At 40.4% G+C, this 23658-nt stretch overlaps 1 protein-coding gene across 3 annotated transcripts in view; it reads left to right on the forward strand.

Moving 5' to 3' along the window:
* RNF19A (ring finger protein 19A, RBR E3 ubiquitin protein ligase) overlaps positions 1–15765 on the forward strand; it is a 60727-nt gene extending 44962 nt beyond the window's left edge. For all 3 annotated transcript variants that reach the window (XM_072852113.1, XM_072852116.1, XM_072852115.1), the window contains 8 exons: positions 598–806; positions 2805–2949; positions 3536–3698; positions 8325–8439; positions 10516–10677; positions 11351–11564; positions 13005–13148; positions 13537–15765. In XM_072852113.1, the coding sequence (XP_072708214.1) occupies positions 598–806; positions 2805–2949; positions 3536–3698; positions 8325–8439; positions 10516–10677; positions 11351–11564; positions 13005–13148; positions 13537–14227 (1843 nt within the window). In that variant the 3' untranslated portion in view covers positions 14228–15765. The remainder of the gene's footprint in view (positions 1–597; positions 807–2804; positions 2950–3535; positions 3699–8324; positions 8440–10515; positions 10678–11350; positions 11565–13004; positions 13149–13536) is intronic.
* Positions 15766–23658: the final 7893 nt, after the last annotated feature.

Below are 23658 nucleotides of genomic sequence, written 5' to 3' on the forward strand. Positions count from 1 at the left end.
GACATTTTAAAGTGTAAAGAGTAAACAAACATCTATTTAAAGTAGATAGTGGTATTCATGATAAAAGACAACCAGTAAAATACTAAAATGTCATACAGTACCAAGTCAGATGCCTTTATAGTAATAGATTACACTACAGATCACTTAGCAGGGATCCTCCTAGATTATAGAAAGGGTCAAGCTTAGACATGCCCACAGTGACTGGGACACTTTTGAAACTATAACTTTTTCTAGTTGCTTAGATACCTTTTTTTGGTTTTATTGTCCTGCTTTTCTAAACTCTGGTTGCTTTGTGACCGTAAACCTTACAGTACTGCACGCAGTATATTTCAGTACTGCATGAAGTTGTTAAGGTGGGGTAGAGCAAAGTGATACACTGATTGTAGTATTTCTGTATAGTCTTTGTCTAATGCAATAGCGATAGAGTTGTGGCAGGAGGTGGTAAGGAACCTGTGCTGGCCACCTAATGTCAGCTCCTGATGTCCACTGCCTTTGTACCTGCTTCAGCTGCTCTGGCAGCTGTCTTGTCTGCTTTGGTCTGTAGATAGGACTGTTTTTATTAATGAAGTTCTCTCTTGCCCATCTTGATCATTCAAGATACGCTGTGATCGCTTTTGGATGTGCCAGCTGTCCCAAACTTACTTGTGGACGAGAAGGCTGTGGAACTGAGTTTTGCTACCACTGTAAGCAGATTTGGCATCCAAACCAGACCTGCGATGCTGCTCGCCAGGAGAGAGCTCAAAGTCTGCGCCTGAGAACAATTCGTTCTTCATCTATTAGCTACAGCCAGGAATCTGGAGCAGCAGGTATTTATGATTAGGATACTGTGTCTGTAAAATATTTTTAGTACATTTGCACAATTAACTCTAAAAAGGAAAGAACTGAATAGTAGCATGGTGGATACTAGTTGCTTTGTTTTTGTCTTTCAGAAACATAAAATACAGAATTTTAAGTTTGAATTAAAATTTTAAATTGTTATAATTTGAAGTACTATGTGACCACAGGACATGGCTTCAATCATACAGGCTTGTCAGCATTTTAAATTCTTCTTTTGCTGCTGAAAAATGTGAAGTCAAAGGAACTTGCTGCAAAACATTCCCTGTGTTTGGGAGGCTGACTTCAGTAGTTGTATCACTTACACACTGGGAACACTTTTCTCCACTATAGGTGAAATTTCACAGGGCTGCTAATAATAAAAGCTGTTAAAAATAAAACTCAAAACCACCCATTTTCTGCTTTTAAAAGAGACTCTTAGTCTGATGCCAGCTCTGATGCTTGACATCTGTTTGTTAGTACTAATTTCTGTTTTTCAATAAAATGCTTATCTGTCTTGGCTACCATAAAGCTAACCATTCCATCTTCTTAAAATTGAACTTGTTTGTAACCCCCCAAAAAAGAGGATAAACTATTCAGCATAGTACTTTGCAGAGCAAGAGTCCAGTTTGCTATTGATAAGAATTGGCTCCGAGTTTCACCAAACTCTGATCTATTTGGCAGCTTTTGTGTCTGCCTGACCAAACAAGGTAGATATCTGGGGAGAAGAGTCTCTCTTGCACCTTGAATGTAGTTAGAGCTGTCATTCTCCAATCTAGCCCTAGAATTGGGAGTCTCTAAGTTGTTGTTTGTGCTGGCTCATTTTAACAAGGCACTCCATCTTGTCTTAAAAATTGGCATCTTGCTCTAGTTTTAAAGTTTATTTGAAAATAAACTTTAAATAAATTAGCACACCAGCTTCTTTCCTTGCCCTTTCAGTCACTCCCAGCATGAACAGCAGTAGCTCTGCCATTCCTGTGCTGTACGAACTTGCTCAGTTTAGTTACTACCCTGTAGGCTGTGCATCTGTTCCCATCTGGGAATAGCTAGTGCATCCTTTCAGCTGCTCACTGTCCTTTTGCACTGGAGTTGGTAGAGGTACTGTTTCTGCTGGTTCTACACCTCTTTGGATATTCTCTATACCAAGTATAACCCCTCTTTCCCCTTTGTCCTACGTAGTAGCACAGAGGCAGTAAACTTGGACTTCTGCACTAGGAGCTGCAAGTTATTTCTGCTTCTGTGAGTAAATAGCTTGTCCCGAAGTGCAGATGCTAACCAGTAAAGTGAAGGAACGAAGATCACAACTGTGGTTGTGTCCGTATAGAAGTATTTCACTGTTGCTCAATGACCTCTTGTTTGTTAATGATAGACCTAGTCACTTAACTGCATTTTTCAATATTTGACTTGGGAACAAGGAGAGCCTCCAGAATTTTCTTTTTGCTACAATATTTTTTTCTAGGGAGTAAGTACGTATTAAGTAGGGCTGTGAAAAGGACTCAAGAGGAGGATGGTGATACCAAAGAAATGTACTTACTGTGGAAGGGGAGATGGATTTAAGATAATAAGAAGTAATAACAGTGGAGACTGAATGTTCAAGTAAAAGATTCATAACAGCATGAAATGTAAAAGAGGATTATATTTAAAGAGACCATATTATCAGTCCTGTATTAACATACATATTTAATGTCCAACTCTAATATATATTGCATTAAGCTTAGAAAGTCCTTGAACAGAGTGTATGCATTAACTATTCAATTACTTCAGTGTGATCTAATATACCTTGTTTTCATTAGTTTTACTTGGTCCAAGGTTTACAAACACAAATAGCTATCAGGTCATTGCCAAATCAAGATTTGTAAAGCAAACTTATAATAAACTTCTTCCATTTTTCAGATAATGGTTCAGTCGGTTTTCCCAAACATATGTCTATATTTTGATTAAATCTGCTTGTCTAAAGAACTGATATGATCTTAATATTAATTTTTAAACAGCTGATGACATAAAGCCATGCCCACGCTGTGCTGCTTATATAATAAAAATGAATGATGGAAGCTGCAATCATATGACTTGTGCTGTCTGTGGCTGTGAATTCTGTTGGCTATGTATGAAAGAGATCTCAGATTTACATTATTTAAGGTATGTTTAAGAAAAAAAAAATCTATGTGGTTGGTAATTTGTTTTCTAAAGTACATAAAAGTAGATTCCTGGGTGCTGTAAGTCTAGATTTCTTCTTGTTGGAGTAGGGAATCACAGTTGAAGTATCCATATCTGAGAAGTAAGTTAGTTTTCAATGCATGTATTTAAATTAGTGCTTTGTTATTTTTTTATTTTAAAATATTTTTCTAAGTTTCATGCATGCAATGTGTACCTAGTACAACAAATTATGTGTTTTAGATGAACATACCCACTATTTTGATTGATGTCTTAATACTGCTGTATTGTCTTCGTAGTAAGCAATACAAAAACTCTGATTATGTAGATTACCTGTGAACCATAGATTGGCATGTGGTAATATGCAATATGCTTCTCTTTATGTTGCAAAACATGCTGTAAAGGCAAAAAAAAATAATCTGAAGAAACTATAACTGATGGTTTGGTATCCATAACGTCTGTAACTTGAACCTAAGAACAATAATTTTGTAACTAAAGAACAGCTCAGTAATGTATAGTTATGTTGATTTATTTACAATTTCTTTACTGTTTTCTTACTTTTTTCTATTAGCCCATCAGGTTGCACATTTTGGGGAAAGAAACCATGGAGCCGTAAGAAGAAAATACTGTGGCAACTAGGGACACTTGTTGGAGCTCCTGTAGGAATTGCCTTAATAGCTGGCATTGCTATTCCTGCTATGATTATTGGAATTCCTGTGTATGTGGGACGTAAGGTAAAATGTGCTACAACTCCTAACATGCTTCAGGTTTTAACTCTGCATTGTATGACTTGGGTAATACTATGTTCAGTTGGCTATCTTCACCAGCCTTTAAAGACAAACAAACAAACAACACCCCCAAAAACAAACAAACCAACCCCTGAATTGTTTAAGGATGTTTGTTTCAATTGTACAGGAAGTAGAAGCAGTGTTTTTAAGAATGTAGTTCCTCTTAAAACAGGCAGAGCAAAATGCCAAACAATTTCCAATTTCTGCATCTTGCCATGGAAGTTCTTGCCTGCTTTTTCAAAATTGCTCTGTTTTTAATCTCTGGTTTCCCTTAGAATTAAACAATATCTAGAGGAGAAGGAAAGCAAAAAGGCAGTAATTCTTATTTTTCTTAAAAGCAGATGTTACCAGTATTTTAGTATAAAATTTTGCTAGTATAGGTTTATGCATGCACACATACTCAGCAGCTTATTAATTGCCTTGGGCCAGACCACCATGTGGACCAGTGTTCAGTGCAGGTGGCTAGACAGCATCTATCTTCATTTTGCTGTTTGTGGGAATCTGCTAGAAATGACCATGTTAATCAGAAGGCAGTTGATGTATTTCCTCTCAAAAATATAATAGCTTTTAGTATAAAGTAGATGACAAATTGCAAGGAAAGCAAAAGATAATTGCATCTCCTATTTGTAATTTAGGATAAAATAGTAAGTTATCCATATCTTTTGGAAATGGGCTTTTTGAAATGATGGCTTGGTTCAGCAGGTGCTAAATGTTCAGTTACATGTACTGGATGGCATAGTCAGAAGATTTGTTTTTCTGCTTTTATCAGCGTGGATTCTCACAGTGACTGGCACAGATACATAATTCTATATTTGTTGGGAGGGAGAGGTGTTTCTCTCTCACATGAGTTGTTGCTAGACAGAAAGTCTAGGGATGCAGCTTTTCCACTGTATTCTTTTTTCACCTTTTTCTTTCAAGCAAGTATTCCTACCTTCTGCTACAGTTGTTTTTTGACCCTTCTATTCTGTTTTGTCTTAGTCCCATACAGTCATTGGAACCTTAAATGATAAGAGGAAGAAGGCAGCAGTTACCTGTTTCAGATTCCTATTGCATGTTCTGCTTTTCTCATTAGATTTTGGGATGGGTCCCCATCACTGAGCACCTTTAACGTATTAATGGTAAAGTCTCAGAAAGTTAGTCTGTGAGGGCAGCCTTATGATAATTTCTGTTGTACCCCACTGCTTAATGGTCATATTTCTGAGTCCTGTCACGTGTTTGCACTTTTGAAGAAAACTTCAAAACATCTGATGATGGAGATTCCACAGGCTCTGTTTTACTAAGAAAATTAGGCTTGGATTTTTCTAATGTTAATGTAAACTATCTTCCTACACAAAATTCTTATTGCCCTATCTTCAGCTGACATAAAGAATCCTTTTGCTTTGCAATATCCCATTACATATTTGATTAAGTCCACTTTCATTCTTATCTCTAAACAAACCTAGCACTTCCAGTTTTTCATGACAAACTGTCAAGAAAACACACTGGTTTAGACCTCTGATTCTCTTCTTCTCTTCTGAATTTCCTTCCAGTTGTTCATACCACCTTTGTTTTTGTCCAGTTTGAGCATAGCAGTGAAGCTGAAGCGTTACTACTGCTGAGTTAAATGAAAGGGTGATCCTGTGCATGTAACTGCCAGTTATCTCTTTCTCAAAACATGCTGTTTTCATTTTGTGTACTCTAAAACATATCCTTTCCCACCATACTAGTAATTTAGACAATTGGTCTCTTCCTAAGGGGAGTCTTGAACTCATTGTGCTGCATCTTAGTCATTTCAGGCCATTTTTTTAACTTCTCAAGACTAGTATGAGTTCTGGCATTCTTGCAACCTTGCCAGATTGTATTGGCCTGAAATTCAACATACACATTATTCTCCTTCCATCTTCCAGGTTAATGAAAATGTTGAATACTCTTGGATCCAGGGCATATCTCTTGGAAAAGTATAGGGTGAAGAGTTTCAATTTGGGGAGTAAAAACAACTAGTGACAACTCGGATGTTTTCTGTCTGTTTTAGTAGTTTTCTCTAGTCCTTTTTTCTGTCTGGACCATTACAACTTGTTGAGTGTCATACAAGAAAATGTCAATTTTGTTGAAATCAGTGCGTGACATCTGCTTCTCCCCATCCTCAAGGCTAGTTATCTTGTCGCAGAAGAAAATTAAATTGACGTGATTTCTACTTGAAAAAAATCAGTGTGGCCTCTTTATTTCCTGCATTGCTTTGGTGTCTACAAGTTCCCAGTTTTCAGGAAACTGAAGTTCAGTTCACTGGTCTTTAATTCCCCAGCTTCTTGTTTTACACCTTTTTAAAGATTATCCTTGCAGTTTAACTTTTTCCAGTTTTCCTGGGTTTTTTTTAGACATTTTCTATGAATAATAATTTTTAAAAATTATTATTAGGGGCTCTGAAATTGAGCCTGCTGAGATATTTTTCAGATCAGCTTGTGTAAGTATAGTCTAACCTGCTGTTTTTCTACAGATCTTACTCCTTTGTCACCAGTCACCTGGCTCCCAGTTGATCTTTAGTGACAACTGAAGGGAAAGAAATTGAACAGGCCTCCAGCTTCATCCACTGGCTGTCTTTCCTTTTTGTTAAATAACAAATTGATCCATTTTGGCCTTCCTCTTACTAGCAGTGTACTTGTAGAATAATTTCTTGTTGACTTTGATGTCCCTTGCTTTTTGTTGCCTCTCTTTTAACCTTTGTGATTTTGTCCTGACATCCTCATGCTGTTTCTTTATACCCATTCATAGTAATCTGACCTACTTTCTATTTTCTTAATGCTGCTGCTGCTTCAGTAAAGGACGCTTCGTTGTTCTTTTACAACTTTCTGTTTGCCTTCTGCATTGGAAGAGTTTGGGCTTGTGCTTTGATAGAGTTTCCTTAAGGAAGTGCTAGTCCTCTCTTTTTATAGATAGAAGTCTTGTAACCTACCAGTTTTCCGCACTTATGGAAATCCCTCTTCTTCTCGCCCAGTATTTTTATTTGGATATTCTTTATTCTTTACTCAGTATTTGGAAGTCTCTTATTTCATAGTCATTCCTACCAATGTAACCTTCTATCTTCATGTTTTCAATCAGTTTCTCCTCTGTAACCACTCCCATCCATTCCTTTTTGTTGCTTTATGTTTAAGGAATCGAGTAGCCTTTATAGGTATCTTTGCTGTATGTTTTTTGTTTCAGCAGTTAAAATTGCCCATAATGGTAAAATTCAGTGCCTGAGGTGATCCTGCTAATTGCTTACAGAGCCCCATGAAACCTGATCTTCCTGGGTTTGTACTTCTTACTCATACTGTGAGAGTATTCGTGTTCAGTTTTTCCTTTTTGATCCATAGGTATGTTCCACATTCAAGTGCTCCCTCACTCCATGTTGCTCTTTGTATAGTGTACCTCAGAGCAATTAAATGCATTCTTGTTATACAAAGTGCAGTGTCTTCTCTGCCCTTTCCTTCCTGTCTTGCCTGAACAAATACAAATACTTTAAGTTTATTCCAAAATTAGAACTACCCTACCAAATCTCTAATTGAAATTATAATTTAGAAAGCACAACATGTAATAAAACTTCCAGCTCATTTTTGTCATTCTTTTTGCAGTAGCAAATTGATATAAAAATACTATGATTATCCTCTTAGTACTCTCTTTTGTGTTCCTCCTTAGATGTAGTGAGGATTAACTTAGCCTCATGACAACAATTAAAATAGTGACCTATTGTTCCTTTGTAATTATGTCTTAACCAAGAATGATGACAGATGAAGTGCATATCCTTGAAAAGCCATGTTCCTAGACAGAGTAAATGGAACACACAAAAAGTAGGAAATCTCTCTAAAACGGTGATCTTTGAAGGCCTTTCAGGTTCATGTGGGATTTGTGGCAGATAAGTTTGAGGCAGTCACATTTCAGAGTTATTGCAGACTTGAACATCAGTAAGGGGTTTGGTTAGCAGATTCCTCGGTAAATAGTAGCACAGCTAAGACTCAGGTTTGCTAAAATATTTCCTGTCTCAACAACTTGTCATGAGAGGGTGCCAGAGCAATGGAGTTCTTGCTCTCCCCCCTCCCAGGATATGTTTGGTGAAGGCTGCCTTACTGCAAGATTTTCATGGCTCTGTTATGTCAACCTCTGTTTCCATGGATGTAATAATGTGTGAAAGTTTCACTCCATATTGTTCAGGGGAAAGATGGCTGGGAATAAGAAGTGTCAATTTGATCAGATGTGGTAATTCTTTGATCCTGAAAATTGTCTGCTTTTTCCAACCATGTAAGCTGGAGTCATGATTAAACAAACAAAAAAAGCTGTTCAGTGATTTAGCTCTTCTGACTTGAGGGTGAAAATAAAATGCTTAGTTGCTGGATGGGAGGACTTCTAACTTTTAAGAAGTTGCCTAAAATTAAGAAATGTATAAATTTTCTTTTCTTTGAGATAAGTTAAGGAATAAATCATGACATAGAATGTGATCTGTCTGGAAGAGAGCAGGGTACAGATTCTAAACTATTATATGTCAGTTCTTCTGTCCTTGCAGCAATGTATTATTGATGATGATAATACTCTAAAAACCTTTTCTTCTTTTCTTCTCTCAAGATACACAATCGATATGAAGGCAAAGACATTTCAAAGCACAAGCGAAACTTGGCTATAGCAGGTGGTGTAACCTTATCTGTAATTGTTTCTCCAGTTGTAGCTGCAGTAACTGTAGGTAAGCAAATATTACTATCTTGTGTATTGGTAGTACCTTGCAACCAGAACTCTATAAGCACTCATGAATAAAACAGCTGAGAAGTCCTATAGTTTCCTTTTATAGGTGAAGGAACTGAGACAATGAGGAGTCTGAGGTTATATATTTATTGGGGCAGAATGGAGAATACAGTACTCCAGGAAATGCTGCATTAAAATGAAGAATTAAAATAATTTTCATCTTGCAAATTGAAGTTTCCACATTGTCATATCTGGCTTTTAAAACCAAAGTATTTAAAGCTTTTTTAAGTGACTGACCAAGAAAAAACTGTTGTCACAGAGTCTATTCATATTTGAATAACTTCATATCAAACTTTTCTTAACACAGAAGAAAAAGACAGTCTCTTACACTTAACATGACAGTAGTTGACAAACTATTTGTTATGCTCTGGGAGTCAGTTTGAATTCTATCATATTCTTTCTCATAGGGACTGTGGAGGATGGCATTTGAGGAAAATCTGGCTGTACATTACAAAATACTCATGGTCTTACCATGTAATTTCAAGATCACTGTAAACAAACCCTGATTTTTTTGAAAGGAGTGGACTTGCCCAGCATTGCCTTGCTTCTCCTTTGTTGTAGCACAGGTATCTTTACAGTTGCACAGTAAGCTGCTGTGGATAACTGATTCACATTAAGACTCACCATTTAGTTTTAAGCTGGATCAGTCCCTGATCAGATTCATCATGCAGTTGTGTATGCAGTGTTCCTCCTTGTGCCAGAAGTAATGCCCAGAGAGGAATGAGTGGCCTCAGGAAGACAGGGCCACTTTTAGCAAGTGATAGTTTAAATTGGCTGTGCAGCTGTGGCTCTAAGCTGCTTGTTAACAGTGGTGGAGCACTGTGCAAATGCAGATGTGCTAGTCATATAACTGGCTCTGGTGTCTGTCTGCATTGCATTGTTCTCATGCAGCTGTGGTGTCGGATCTCCGCTAAACAGGTAGTGGGACACAGTCTCATAGATGTGTTTATAGGTTTGCTTTATGTCATTCTTTCGAGCTGTTTCTTATTCCTGACCAGAGATAAAACTTGGCTTTTTATGGAAAGCAGTTGGGTTTTATTTTGTGGAGTTTTACTCCTGCCCCGTTGCCATTAACTCCTGGCCTCCAGTCTCATGGCATTATATGGCTTCCAAAATAATGACCTTGAGAATATGGATTTTGTCCTTGAATGCTGAGGCATTTTTAGTGAAAGGGACTTCTTATAACTGGAACCCTTCTTTTAGGTTAGACAGAGGAGCCTTTGCATTGGGTCTGCCTCTGTCCTGGCTTTCTCAGAATGGGTCAGCTTGCCGTTTTTCTGTACCTTCTGTGTACTTCCATCAGCAAAGCCACAGAATGGTTTAATTCATATGCCAAAGGAGTAACTTTCACAGACTGCTAGAAGTGGTGGGGTGGATGTGTGTGTATATCTGCGTGCGCTTTAGCCCACAGTTCCTTTCACTGGTTTCCCTTAACTCCTGCCACTCTGCTCCACAGAATTGTTTACTTTTAAGGAAAACTTGTGTAATTAAAATTTTTAAATTGAATCAGTGTGATAAATATGAAAGATCCCACAGTAATAATAATGTTAAGTCCTATTAAATGGATAGCAAGGCCCTGTCTGACTTGAGTGGATGCAAAATCAAGCCCTGTATTAAATTAGTAGAGGTAGTAACATTTTTAGTTGAATAACATTTGAAATAGATCTCTGCTATTTCTGCTTCTCAGGTGGAACATTATTAAAGTCCCCAATGGAGCTTATATAAACCTTTAAAGTATTTTTATTTTGTTTGTAAAAAGTGTTATGGACGTACTGGAAGTATTAATTCATCAAGCATTAAGCTTCTCTGCCTACCAGTGCTGATAGAGGACATTCTGCCTGCTGAAAGTACTTTCCTGTCATTTCACCTTAGTGATTTACCAATATTTCTTAATTTTGCTCCCTCCTGATTTCTTTCAAGTGTGAAATATTAAGTAATCATGGAAAATGAAATCACTTTTATGAAAGGCTCTAAAATATAAGTCACATTTAATGAAAGACTCTGCTTTCCTCTGTAGGTATTGGTGTTCCTATTATGCTGGCTTACGTGTATGGAGTTGTTCCAATTTCTCTCTGCCGAAGTGGAGGCTGTGGTGTGTCAGCAGGCAATGGAAAAGGTGTCAGGATAGAATTTGATGATGAAAATGATATAAATGTTGGTGGAACAAATGCAGCTGTAGGTAAGAAAATTCTGTGTTTCATTTTCTAGAAATTTGGGCTTTGTGACTTACATTTGATGGCCTTAGATACTAGAGTACTTACTTGCAGAAGAGGTGCTATACAGTTAGGACTACCTCCACTCGTTGCTGAAAGACCAGCTCTCAGATGAGGATAGCATCTCTGTGTTTGTGTTGTGCTGTGTGGTAATACAAGCATTAAAGCTTTTCTTTCCCATTTGAATCAAAGCCAGACTTGAGTAAAGTCTTTTCCATTGGTAAAAGTTTTAAGATAAAATTAATGCTGCTTTTTCAGAATACTGGTTTGTGGAAGCTTGCTGGCTTTCATGTTTTTACCTATAATAGGGGGAACTAAATGCTGGTCTGGTGCTATTTTTGTTTTAATTAAGTGGCAATATTCTTTGTGATAGGGTCTGTCTGTTTTCCTTGACTCCATGTTACCTGTCCTATCGTTGGTTCACTTTTTGGTATCTTAAGTATGTGATGTCAGGCATAACCATTATAGCAACTTCAAGAAAGGTCTCTTTTTTCCTTTTGACAAAGTTATCTTTTTGTCACAGTATGTTTTATAAATCCTTTTTCTGAGCATAATTTCAGGAATGGTTTCCATGGTCACATTCTAGAAACTACTAAGTTCTGCTTCCATAACTGACAAGCCTTCTTTATTTCTGTCTAGATACCACTTCAGTAGCAGAGGCACGTCATAACCCTAGCATAGGCGAAGGAAGCGTTGGAGGACTGACTGGCAGCTTGAGTGCAAGTGGTAGCCACATGGATAGAATAGGAGCCATTCGAGACAACCTAAGTGAAACTGCTAGTACCATGGCCCTGGCTGGGGCTAGTATAACAGGGAGTCTCTCAGGAAGTGCAATGGTTAACTGCTTTAACAGGTAAGAGACGTGCTTTCTAGCGTACAGTATCCTGCTCTACATGTAAGCAGAGGAGGTGGTATCACTAGGTTTTTTGATTTTTTGTTTGGTTTTTTGTTTGTTTTTGGTTTTGTTGTGTGGGGTTTTTTAATTGGTTCCTGTTAAGAGGAACTGTCTCTGGGAGATAGAGAGTTCATCTCTGACCAACTTGCTGATTTCCAAGAGATCCTGCCAGACCACAATCCTCAAAAAAGAGTTTGAATTTTTTTCGGGGTGAGTGGGGCCTGAGATCTTGTTCTCCTGCTTCCCAGGAGAGCAGCTTCTACCCAGGAGTCAGCGGGAGGCACCTGATGTCTAACAGAGTCATGTTCTCCGGTGCATCTCACCCCAAAGTCAGAACTGCTGACTTGTTCAGTAGTCTACCAGTACTAAGGTGTGCCTTCAGAACACCTGGCTGGAGTGTGGATTCAAAATGGACTTAGGCAGGAGGGGAGGCAGCTGGGCACCTGGCCTTGCCGAGGTGGCAACTTCTTGTCGCTTATGTGCTCAGTGCCTCCTGTGAATTGGGGCCTTACTGTTTGTTGGCTGTCCTGAAGAGAAAGGGAGTGTCTGGAAAGGATTGTTAGCATTTAGGGTTCAGGATGGAATTTGCTCTTTAAATCACGTGCTAACATTGCTCATTTTCTTGAGTAATTTGGAAGTCCAGGCTATATAGAATAAGGAGGGCAGGATAGCATCAAGTTTCCTTATGTGTTTCAGGCTGTGACTGCTGAGTCAGTATACCTATCCGCTTCTTTAAAGAGCTGAGAGTGGAAAACAAAACAAAAAAACACTTCCAATTCACTGTCAGAACATAGATAAACAAGGCATTTGGGAAAAAAGCTTATAATTTGATTTCTGGTTTATCTGCTCAGCCCAACTTAAGATTGCTCAGGTCTCTATTATTCCTGTTGCAGTTGATGACAATGCAATATAAAGCAGAGTACAGAACACAGTTCTCTGCCTGTTATTTGATTAGTAATAATTTTACAGCTGGAGAAACAGGGGAACTATAATGTCTTGAACTTATGTACCCTTCTGAATATGTTTTTCCATTTTTAGAATACAGTAGACTATCTGCAAAAGAATTGTAGCTAAGCCTGGAAGTTGTTCTTGTAAATCTCAGGGAGGAAAGAATCCAGAACCACTGGTTAGCACACAACATTTTTCTTTGTTGGGAAATTAATATGGTTTTGCTTTGGGGTGTTTTTGTTTTGTTTTTTTATCAGAAAATAGTAATTTTTGACAGTGGGAAGAGAGAACCTGTTTCAGTAGGGTAAGTATGCACATCTGTACTAAAGTAACTAATAAACTCCACTTATTACGGAATGGTGGAGAAACTCTGTAAGGTGACACTAACTTTCAACTAGTGTGTTTTAACTGTAGCAGCAGTATACGCAACACTTTTTCTTTCTCTCCAAGACTGGAAGTACAAGCAGACGTGCAGAAAGAACGATACAGTCTGAGTGGAGAATCTGGCACAGTCAGCTTGGGAACAGTTAGTGATAATGCCAGTACCAAAGCAATGGCAGGATCCATTCTGAACTCCTACATCCCTTTGGACAGGTAAGAGATATGTGGTGAAAGTGGAAGATTAATAAGCCTTGCTTATTAAAGGATAATCTAAGCATGCCTCAGCTGTTCTGCCTCATGATTAGCCTTTGAAACTGCACATTTTGTTACAAATTGAATTCCATATGACTGCTTATATTTGCAAAGGTTATTTCCAAAGAGGAATGCTGTCGCTGTAGCTCAGTAAAGTGTTTGATCTTTCAGACTTTATGTTTTTCTTTGGGCTGTTTATTTGGTTAAAAGCTTAACTTCTGTAAAACTAGTTGCATTTCTCTCACTTTCTTTTGCTATGTATCTTGGAAAGCAGTAAGCATTTGTTTTGTTGTGTTAGCTGGCTTGTCTTAGATGACCGCTTACACTCACGGATTTTTTCTTGTTCTAGGGAAGGCAACAGTATGGAAGTGCAAGTGGATATTGAATCAAAGCCAGCCAAATTCAGACACAACAGCGGAAGCAGTAGTGTTGATGATGGCAGTGCTGCAGGTCGTAGTAACGCTGGTTGTTCATCGGCCTGCTTGCCAGAAAGTAAATCTAGTGCCACCAAGTGGTCCAAAGAAACAACGGCAGGAAAAAAATGTAAAGGTAAGCTGAGAAAGAAGAGTAGCATGAAGATAAATGAGACAAGAGAGGACATGGATGCTCAGCTGTTGGAACAACAAAGCACAAATTCCAGTGAATTTGACTCTCCCTCTCTTAGTGATAGTATTCCATCTGTAGCAGATTCGCACTCGAGTCATTTTTCTGAGTTCAGTTGCTCAGATATGGAAAGTATGAAAACTTCCTGTAGCCATGGTTCCAGCGACTATCATACTCGCTTTACCACAGTCAGTGTTCTCCCAGAGGTGGAAAATGATCGCTTGGAAAACTCTCCACAGCCAAGTGGAATCCCTGCGCCTGTTCCAACAGCCCTAAGCACTGATGTTCCACAGCTGAGTTACATTGCTGAGGAAAGCATTAATAATGGATCTTCGAAAGATGTAGATTTAGGTGTTGGTGAAACACTGAAAGAAACAAACAACAACCATTCACAACATGCTGTGGAATTAAGCACTGCTATTCAGACTGAAATTTAAGCCTATAAGTGCTGCAAAAATATATTTACCACTAATGAACCCTGTCTGAAAGCTGGTTGAATTACATGCGACTTCCATAAGTTTCAGGTGACCAGCAGAAGCAAGGTTTTGATACAACTGCATTTTATATATACTTGTCTGATAAGGCAAAATACTTCATATGGATCTTAGACCTGTGTGAAGAGACATGAAGGCTTTAACCAAGTGCATTACAGCAGTACAAATACGTCCATGTTTTGTATTTTTGCCACAACTTTGCTTAAAAGCATATACTTGGTGTATTTAGATAAAAATTGGTAAATTCTTAATACGTTAAATGCTGAAATGAATAATATGTCCTGCACTGTTCACTTGGAAAATATGGGGTTTGGGATAAATGGGTGTTAGCTGCACATTAGTGACTTAAAACCATTCTTGTGTGAACTCTATTTAAGGGAAGCAAGAGTTTTGCAGAGACCTTTACAAACATATTTCAGCGGTGAATATTCGTAATGATAATTTTGTTTCATAACTGGACACACTGTATTTAGAATGCATGTAGAATGAACCGCATATCTTCAGATGGATGTAGCCTGTGTCGGAAGTGTTTGTATGTGTGTACACTTTGAGCAAGGTTATGGCATTTTACATAATTTTGAAACAGAAGAAATTGGTACTTAATATATGGTGGAATGGAGACATCACCTGTGAAGAACAGTGGGGTTACTTATTTATTCATGCAACCAACCATGCAGCAGATAAGGCTACTATATAGTGTATAAAAACTGTAAAATAACAATCCAGTGATTTATAAGCATTGTAGAAAAGCAGATGCAGTCACTTTTCATTAGGGGGGAAAACGGTGCCCCATCAATTCTTGGTGCCTTTGGAAAAGACTGGGTTTGAAGTGCCTGGTCGTTTGAGGATTTTACTGTAATGTTTTCCAGAATGTCCTCTTTGGCCACCTTGGATCATAAAAGAAAATTCTAGTGAATAAAATGACTGTGGTAGATAAATGTATAATAATAATGAAGTATTAGCCTACCAAAGACTCACTCAGGCTTTAGTGGACATGACATCTCTTTGCAAGACGTGTATCTTCAGTCCCAGAATCAAAGTGCAGTGCAATGACTGCCCAAGCGCAAAGATGGGTTCCAAATATGCTGGCTTTTTTCTTTCTTTTGCATATGGAAGATGTACAGCTAAACACAAGCTGAAGTTGGCCAAAGCGCCTGCACTGTTAACATTTTTTGCTATGTTATTCACTAAAATGGAAAAAAAAAAAATTGTGACTATCAGAATAACAGTTAACAATGTTCTGTCTTGTGTTTCATGTATTGCCATTATGGTGCTACTGGAAGTTTGGTTGGATAAAAAGAAAATGCCATCAGCTGCAGTCCTCTTCCATGACTTAGCCTCACCAGTTTCAGTAATATGCTTATAACACTAGTGCCAGTTATGTTACTTGATAATGCTTGTTACAGTATTTGTATATTTGCAATTCAGTTTTGCTCAATAATATGCGTGTAAACTGCATATCGGAAATAAATGTCTAAATACTGACTTCTAGTGGTCCTTTTAGTGTGCTGATTAGCCTTATAAAAATGTCTATGTTCCCAGAAGGTGCTTTTTTTTCTGTAAGGTGCTGACTGCTGTCATCTCTTGTTGCCTTTAAACACTTTCATTTTGTTAGCTGTGCTTTGGAAGTTGAATGCTCTGATACTTTGAAATATAAGATCTAAGGTTAGTTGCATTTTGTGCAAGACTTCAACCTGATTTATTTTCATCTTGAATAGCAGTCTGAGCTGCCTCGATGGCAGGCAGGACACTAAAGGGTTTTCTGAGAGCGCGTGGCTCTGGCATAAGCATTACTCTTTAAACAAAATGCACCATCTTGGTACAAGTGGGCAGGCTATGGTCAGATTGCTGAGCGAAGCTCAAACTCTGCTTTCTCCATCTAAAGTGATGCTTTTCTCAATTCACACAGTCTGTACGAAGCTCATTCTGAAACACTGCAGACTGGCCAGGGTTTCTGGGTAATGACTGGTATTTTTTGCTTGGCTGAACTGCCTATTCATTGGGCTCATTTTCTCTCCTGCATCATGACAGGCGCAGGAATTAAGAAACTAAAACTGATGGGGATGCATTACGGAATACATAGCTGGATCTGCCTCATTCCAAACCCATATGTAATCCATATTTATATCAGAGTGAATAACGAGGATAACTGTTACGCTGGGTCAACTCTAAAGCTACACTCCGAGCATTATTTATACTGTTTCCAATGACAGATGCTCAAAGAGAGGATAAGAAATAGGATGAGTGAAACGTAGTGTAGCCTAGAAATGGTAGCAAGGCATACAGGCAATTTTTGCCATGTCATCAGGCAGCCTGAACTGGAAGCGAATGCAAATTTTTATATTTTGTAGGGAGGTCAGTGTTAACAGTTCCCTTTTGTGCTTTGTTCCTGATTGATTTCCCCCCCCAGTCTGAACTCTGTTAAAAAATACATTGTTACTGAAGAGTAAATGTGTTGAATTAGGATCAGCATTAACTGAATGAAGCATTTGCTGTTCATCATCTTAGAACACCAGTTTGTGAATTCTGATGTCATTTTTCAGGCCTGGATAGACATGTCTGTTAGTCATGAACTGAAGTGTTAACTGATTCTTTAGGCAGAGGCTGGAGAGTGGAGTAAAACATGATCTCAGTGAGCCAGTCATGCTTCTGTCACTACATGTGCAGGCCAACTGGTGAATGTTCTTCAAGGCCTCCTATTTCTGAACCTCTGAGTAAGTTAAATTTCTGTGCAGTCTCATACAACCACCTTCAATTAGCCATCCTAAGCCAGACGTTACTTGCTCCATGCCATACAGCAGAAGGTGAACCTCCCCTTTGGCTTTTATTTTGTTTAGTTTTGAATCTGGTGTCTCATGCAATAGAAATAAAGTTATTGCTGATGTCTTGAGCTTTGAAAATGTGTGACTTCGCTTTATCCAGTACACCTGTGAAATGACTAAAGCACATCAGTTTGTAGCAATGCAATCTAATGCTAACAGCAGGGAATTGGGAGGTAGAAGACCTATTTCTGTGAGTTTAAACCTAACTCTTAATTTCTCAGGGCCTCAGTTTTGCTGTGCAGGAAATTGGAATTATGGTTTACTCTTGTCAGTACTCTTGTAAGTAAACTTTATCAAAGGATAGTGCTATTTTCAGTCACTCTGAAATCACCTTTGATAATTTTATATTCCACATTAAGAGGTAACGTTGAAAGAGGTAAGTGTTTTTTTCTGTTCACTTTCGGATAAGTTTTTAGCAGAAAACTTTTGCTGATTCATTTTGTAACTTTTTTTTTTAATTCAGAGGTAATATTTCGTATGTGGGGCAGTCTAAACAGCACTAATAAATTTAGTGCAGCATTGAATTTTGTTTTGAGTCTATAAAAAAGTAAAAGATACAACACTTCCATCAATACACTAATACAGAAGATGCTTCTCTTATTTATAGATCTACCAGTATAAGAATTCAGTAAAGCAAAGTTTTTTCTTTCACTGAAATAAACGACAGGAAAGATCAAGTTTACATCTGGTCTGCCAACACGGTGGTTCTTTTTCAGAAATTTTCTTCATGGTTCCTGGCCAATTTGACTAATTTATGTCAGATTGTGAATCTCAAGAGGAAATTAACATCTGCTGTATCAGAGAATATTTGAGATAGTTACAACTTTAAATAGATAAAAACTGTCATAAAAGCTTTCCTCCTGATGTTTGAATATGCTTTTTTGTAGTAAAGCATCTGGCCTCATACATCCCTTCCTTTCAGTGAATCAATGTCTCAAACTTTTGCATGTATGAGCTGCTTACTTTTTACTGATATATAAACATTTTTTACTGACTTCTCTCTTCCAGTCATTTTGATACGCAAATCCAAATTAATTTTTAAATAGTTGCCTACTTAGTAATGCCATCACTCTTGTGGGTAGTAATGCTTTATAAGGATAACCAAGCAGATGGTTGAAAAATATTAACTGGAGTTAATGAACTCAAAAATAATTTCCTGATAAAAGTTGACTTGATCGAGGTGTTTAGGGGAGAGATTTTAGTTGCCTCACTGAAAAACAACACAAAAACCCCAACCCCAAAATACCAGGTCTTATGCTATGAAATTGTCTAGGTAAAATGTATTCAATTATATTTAAGCCAAATCATACCAGGAAGGGGGCAAAAAGGGTACTGAGCAGAAAATAAGAAAGGTAGAATATCCTGTCCTGTGTAGGTGTTTGGAAAGGAAAGTTGGGATTTTTGGTCTACATCGCACAGCCATGCTCTGATGGTGTCGGTGGCATTTGGAGCTGGAAACTTGTCTGAGACACATCCTAGGGACTGCATGATGCCCCCGTGTCTGTGGTCCTTGGTGGCTGGGTGCTCTGTGCAGGGTGGGCTGGGATTCTTTGCCCCTGTTGCACCGGAGGTTTCAAGAAATGAAAAGGTGCCAAAGACAGGCAGGAGGTGGACATGTGCAGAGAGCTGAAGGAGTCCAACTGCCCAGCAGATCACCTTCCACGCTGCCTTGCAGACGAGCAGTGATGCCTGGCACATCACTGTAAAAGGCAGCAGCATTTTTGGATGCCTCTACCTTGGGTGGGGACTGATCAAGGTGCAAGTAGAGCTTTAAGTAGCCATTTTAAAGATTTTTTTCTTTTTTTTTTTTAATGGCAGAAATTCTTAGTGGGTCCATTGCCGCAGCATAGGCTCTGGTGTGGATCCTGCTAACCAGAGGTGGCTCTCCCTTGGGAATAATACTGCTTGACTGTGTCTACTGCTGTCTTGTTTTCTTGCACTCACCTCATCTAAAAGTGGTGTTTCTTTGAGTGTAAAGGGACAAAAGCTACTTGACATCCTCCTTCCTCAAGTGTTGTTTTGGGAGGAAAAGGTACAAACATTAATATTCCATCGAATTCAGGTGAAATGGAGGCAGTCTTGAGCAAAAACTCAGGAATGAACCTGAGAACCTTTCTGAAATTATAAAGGCCTAAAGAGCACCTTGACTGCTCCTCTCTGCCCTAAGGGTGACAGCCACGTGGTCTTCTCAGATGGAACAATCTGATGTTGCTGTGGGAGCAAAACGAACCCCCAGATCTGATCTTGGTGAGAGACAATCCCAAACTGGTGGCAGTATCTTTTGTTACCTTCAGTCTCAAAGGGTAGGAGAAACAACAGGGAAATGTGGGGTATTTTGTAATAAAGATGTTTATATGGGAGGCAAAGGAAGAGTTAAACACACAAACCACAAGAGTAGCACTAACTTGTGTGCCTAAGTGAAGTCAACCTACGAGAACCGCAAGTCTTGGAAGATGACTCTGAAGATGTTACTTTCCAGTCCCTATTTGCGGTTTGTTGCTGTTCACATGATCATAAGTTAAGGATATAAAGCATAAACTGAGGGTATAGACTGTGGACAGGTGAACGTGATGTCAAATGAAGAGCTTCCAGTTCTTCCCCAGGAAGGGATGTGGTCTGGTACTGTTCTGCTTGCCTGTGTGGATGCTGCCCTTGCTACCAAAGCTGCTGTCCCCCAAAGGAGGCAGTACCAAGCGTTGCTCGGAGTGCGCGCAGGTCAATGAACAGTTTTGACTCTCCATCAAAATTCAGACCTGAGCTCTCGGGTCTCTACACTGAAGCTCTCTGCCAGACAGCAGTGTCATGACCCAGCTGGGTGAAGCAGGCAGATGAAAGAGTACCGTCAGCAGAGACTACAGCCAGGACAAAACCTGCCAGTCTCCAGTCCTCTCCAGTCACCATCGTGTAGAGATGCTGCCTCCTGGGAGAGTATGTAGTGTTGGTCAGCCCTGCTGGTGTCACGAACGAGGTGCTGCATCAAAGCAGACTACCTAGAGTCCTGGAAGCATCAGGGATCTCATCTTCATGACTTGTGAGTTTGCTTCCAGCTGCTGTGGCCCTGAACTTCAGTGCCTTATGGATTTAACTAGCTGTAACATTGCTCAAAAAGTTCCCATTACCCGCTTCCCCGGAGGACCTCTGCCAGTCAGCTGTGCAGGCAGGGCGCGATGCTGTCAGCTCTCCTGGCGATGAGCACTGCTGCCGCTTGCGTGCCAGGGACGCGAGTGCAAAAAGGTTGAAGCACTGTGGGTCCTGCAGCACTGTCGGCTTCCCCTGCTGCTAGTGATGCTTATCATCATCACGCAGAGGCATGCACAGGGTAACAGCACTGTCGTAAATGCTCTTGTCTTGAACTTGTAAAATAACTTGTTGGGCTTCCTCAACTCCGTGATGCGTGGCCGTCTTCCCTTCTTCTTTTGTTCTAGAAAGTAACAGCTGTAAAATACCTTCCCTAGAGAGGAGGAGAAGAGGCCCTACTTCTAGGTCTAGTTTACTGCCAGCATTATAGACCCTGCATAGTGTAACTTGTGGACAGTCTCTTGGACTCCCAAGAGGAGAATTTGGCAAGTATCTGCCAGATCACGCATAAGGTTTTGCAATGTCTTTCTAAGTAGATGTAAAGTTTTCATGTAAGGATTTGAATGCTGCTGTAAAGAAACCTTGAGAAGGTATAATTGCCTCTGTGAGGGCATAAAACCATCTTGTGAAGATGTAATTGGAAAAGGTGCTGAGACAAGTCCTGACCAGGACACATTGGTCCCTTTTTTACATGAGCTGGAATTCAGTGCACAGAAGCATTCAGTGCACAGATTTCCCCTTGGGCTGTACTTGTATAAAGGCTCCTCGGCTAGAGGACCTAGACATTGTGGTGCAGCTTGTTGCTCTGAAGGAAACCCTTGGGCTGTGCTGAAAGAGCTGCTTTGAGTAGCTGCCTCTAGAGCTCCTCCTTGTCTCTCAGATAAAACAGTTTGGTTCAAATTCAGACAAAGTTATTGCTAAAATAGAATAATGTAGCAATCTAGCTCATATACTTAATTAGAGTGAAACATGAGTATTTTAAAGTGCCCTTGAGTACTAGGGGCAGCAACAGAGTTGTCTTTGAGGTGGTTGAAAATCTTAGAGTCAACACCCAATTGAAGTGTCAGGGAATTCATAGTAAAACAAACAAACAAACAAACACTTGTGTTTTTTTTTCTGAGGAGCCAGCTTTTTTTATATATATATATATATATAAATTATACTTCTCTGTCCTTTCTTATGATTTGCTTCCTTGTAGAAAAGAGATGGCAACAGCTTTTCAGAAGGAGTTTGTGATTTTTGTGGTAGCTTCTCTGGCCTTGGTGGAGGGCTGGTGCCTGGGCACCCTGGAGTGCAGCAACCCTGGCACATGAGGGATGCACCACAGCTGCAAGCATAGGGACAGATGCTCATCGGTGAGCATGCCCAGCTGTGGGCTCCCTGCTCTCATGTCTGCACTGCTTCCTACCCTCTGCTTCCAGAGCTACTGGCCTTGCCTGCTGGAGACCTCTCTTCCTATGCAAAATCTGACTTGTTTTCCCTTTGTGTCACTTCTTGATCCCTGAAGTTTCATTTCTGGTCTTTCTGGGTGAGGAAGGCCCTGCTGCTGCTGGAGGCTGGCTGGGGACAGGAATGTGCTGCAGGAGGCCAGGCTGAGACCTGCAGTTCCTGCAGATCTCGGCTCAGCACCATCCCCATCATGGCAGTCCCCACTTAGAGCAGGGAAACACAGTGTTCAAGGTAGACAAAGTCTGTTCCTGGCTCTGCGGTGGGGTTGCATGTGACCTTGTTCAGCTTCACTTCTGCAGGTAAAACCTGAGGTTCACCTCCCAGCTCTCGTGGTGCACGGAAAGCTGCAAGCGTAGTGTGGCCATAGAGCGCTGAGCTGTGCTGAGCCCGGCACCGGGCAGGGCTGAGCACTGCCTTGGTGTCAGGACAAATGCAGAGCGGGCACTTCAGTGGCGTGTGGGAAGCCCAAAGGGAGTGGGACTGTACAGCCAAGCAAACCTGTCCTGCTGCTCCTCAGCCGTGTCCTGTATGGCAAAGTGTCAGAGAGCGAGTGCACTAAGTTACAGGGACAGACCGTGTGCGAAGGTCCTGTGTAGCACTGCTGGCCCCATCGCCAGCTCCTAGCTATTGGGTTTGACTGCACGCTCCATGGGAACCATGGGGCAGGACAAGGAGGTAAAGTGCCTGGGAGCGTAGCAGGGTAAAAGCATCCCCTTACCAGGCTCCGGGCTGATACGTAAAATGTGATCACATGGCTGCACTGGGCTTACCTTGAAATGTTTTGGTTTCGGATCAGGCAGCAGAGGGAACAGGTATCCGCCTGGCACAAAATTCAGCCTCCTTACAGCAGCTCGAAGCTCGACCACAAACGTGAACCTGCTGTCGCACCTCGCTCGTGTGCCAAGCCGGGTAACCGGGTATCTTCGAGCCATGATGGCCTCAGCACCTGCCTACACACCAGCTAGCAGCAGAAATCATTTTGGCGGGCAAAGCCAGCAAGCTGACAAGATACAGCTGTCCTTTCACCAAGTCCTGGTGAGCCAGCTTGACAAAAGGACTATTATTGCTTACCATCTCCACAATAAGGACATCAAAATTCACAACAGCCTACACTAGAGCGGTTGGGTTTAGGCACCAGACCAGTGCCGATGGGGTTTATGTGGCTCAAGCTACCCTTTCCTCACAGGCTGTGTGCTCAAGATGTTTCCAAGCATGCCATTCTGTGCACTGGGCACTTTATCCCCCTATAATCCCTCTCGCTTACTGGTAAAAAGACTCTCACATTGCTGACTTTATTTACGAGGGTGGCATTTAGCAAGCAGCAACTGAGAAATAGCACAGGGCTGCAAGGCAATGACGCTGGTGCCCTGCACTGCCACAGCTGGAGGCTGCGCCTGGCACTGAAATGTGTTACATCCCAAGGGGTGGGTAAGCAGTGCTGCACAGGCAGAGACCCAGTAAATGAGGGAGCACTTATGGACAAGGGATATTTAATACGCCTTCAGCCAGCCACCGGGGTTTGATACCCTGCTCCGAGCTGCCTGCCCTTTGTCCCTTGGGTAGCTGCAGCTCACAGGCAGTGAGCAGGGTTACACTGACTCGGGTTATAAATCTTGATTTACAAGTGGGGAAGGAGTCTTGTTCCTTGCTGTTCAAAAATATATAGTTTGTTTACTTTAATGCACAAGTTTAAATACTTCAGTTCGCATGCTTCTGAAAGCCTTGCCAGCCACAAAGAGCAGCCCTTTATATGTGCAAATGGATTACAGAAAGCAAAGCAGGTTCTGATGAGTGGGAAAAAACTCCCCCCATAAGAGCAGAGAGTGTGGTTTGCCAGTAACTGGGCTCTTGCCAGCTTTGCTGCCTGCACCCCTACGCAGGAAGAGTAAAAGGAGTCATGATGAGGGCTCTGCAGTAAATCAGCTTTTTGGCCAGAGAAGCAACCGTGCCGTGATGACACTCATTCCTCGTAGCGCCTCTTACCATTGCCCTTTGAGCACCAGCATCCGTTCTACCTGGCAATGG

Source organism: Ciconia boyciana, chromosome 2 (assembly GCF_034638445.1).
Source record: "Ciconia boyciana chromosome 2, ASM3463844v1, whole genome shotgun sequence".
Taxonomy (NCBI): Eukaryota; Metazoa; Chordata; class Aves; order Ciconiiformes; family Ciconiidae; genus Ciconia; species Ciconia boyciana.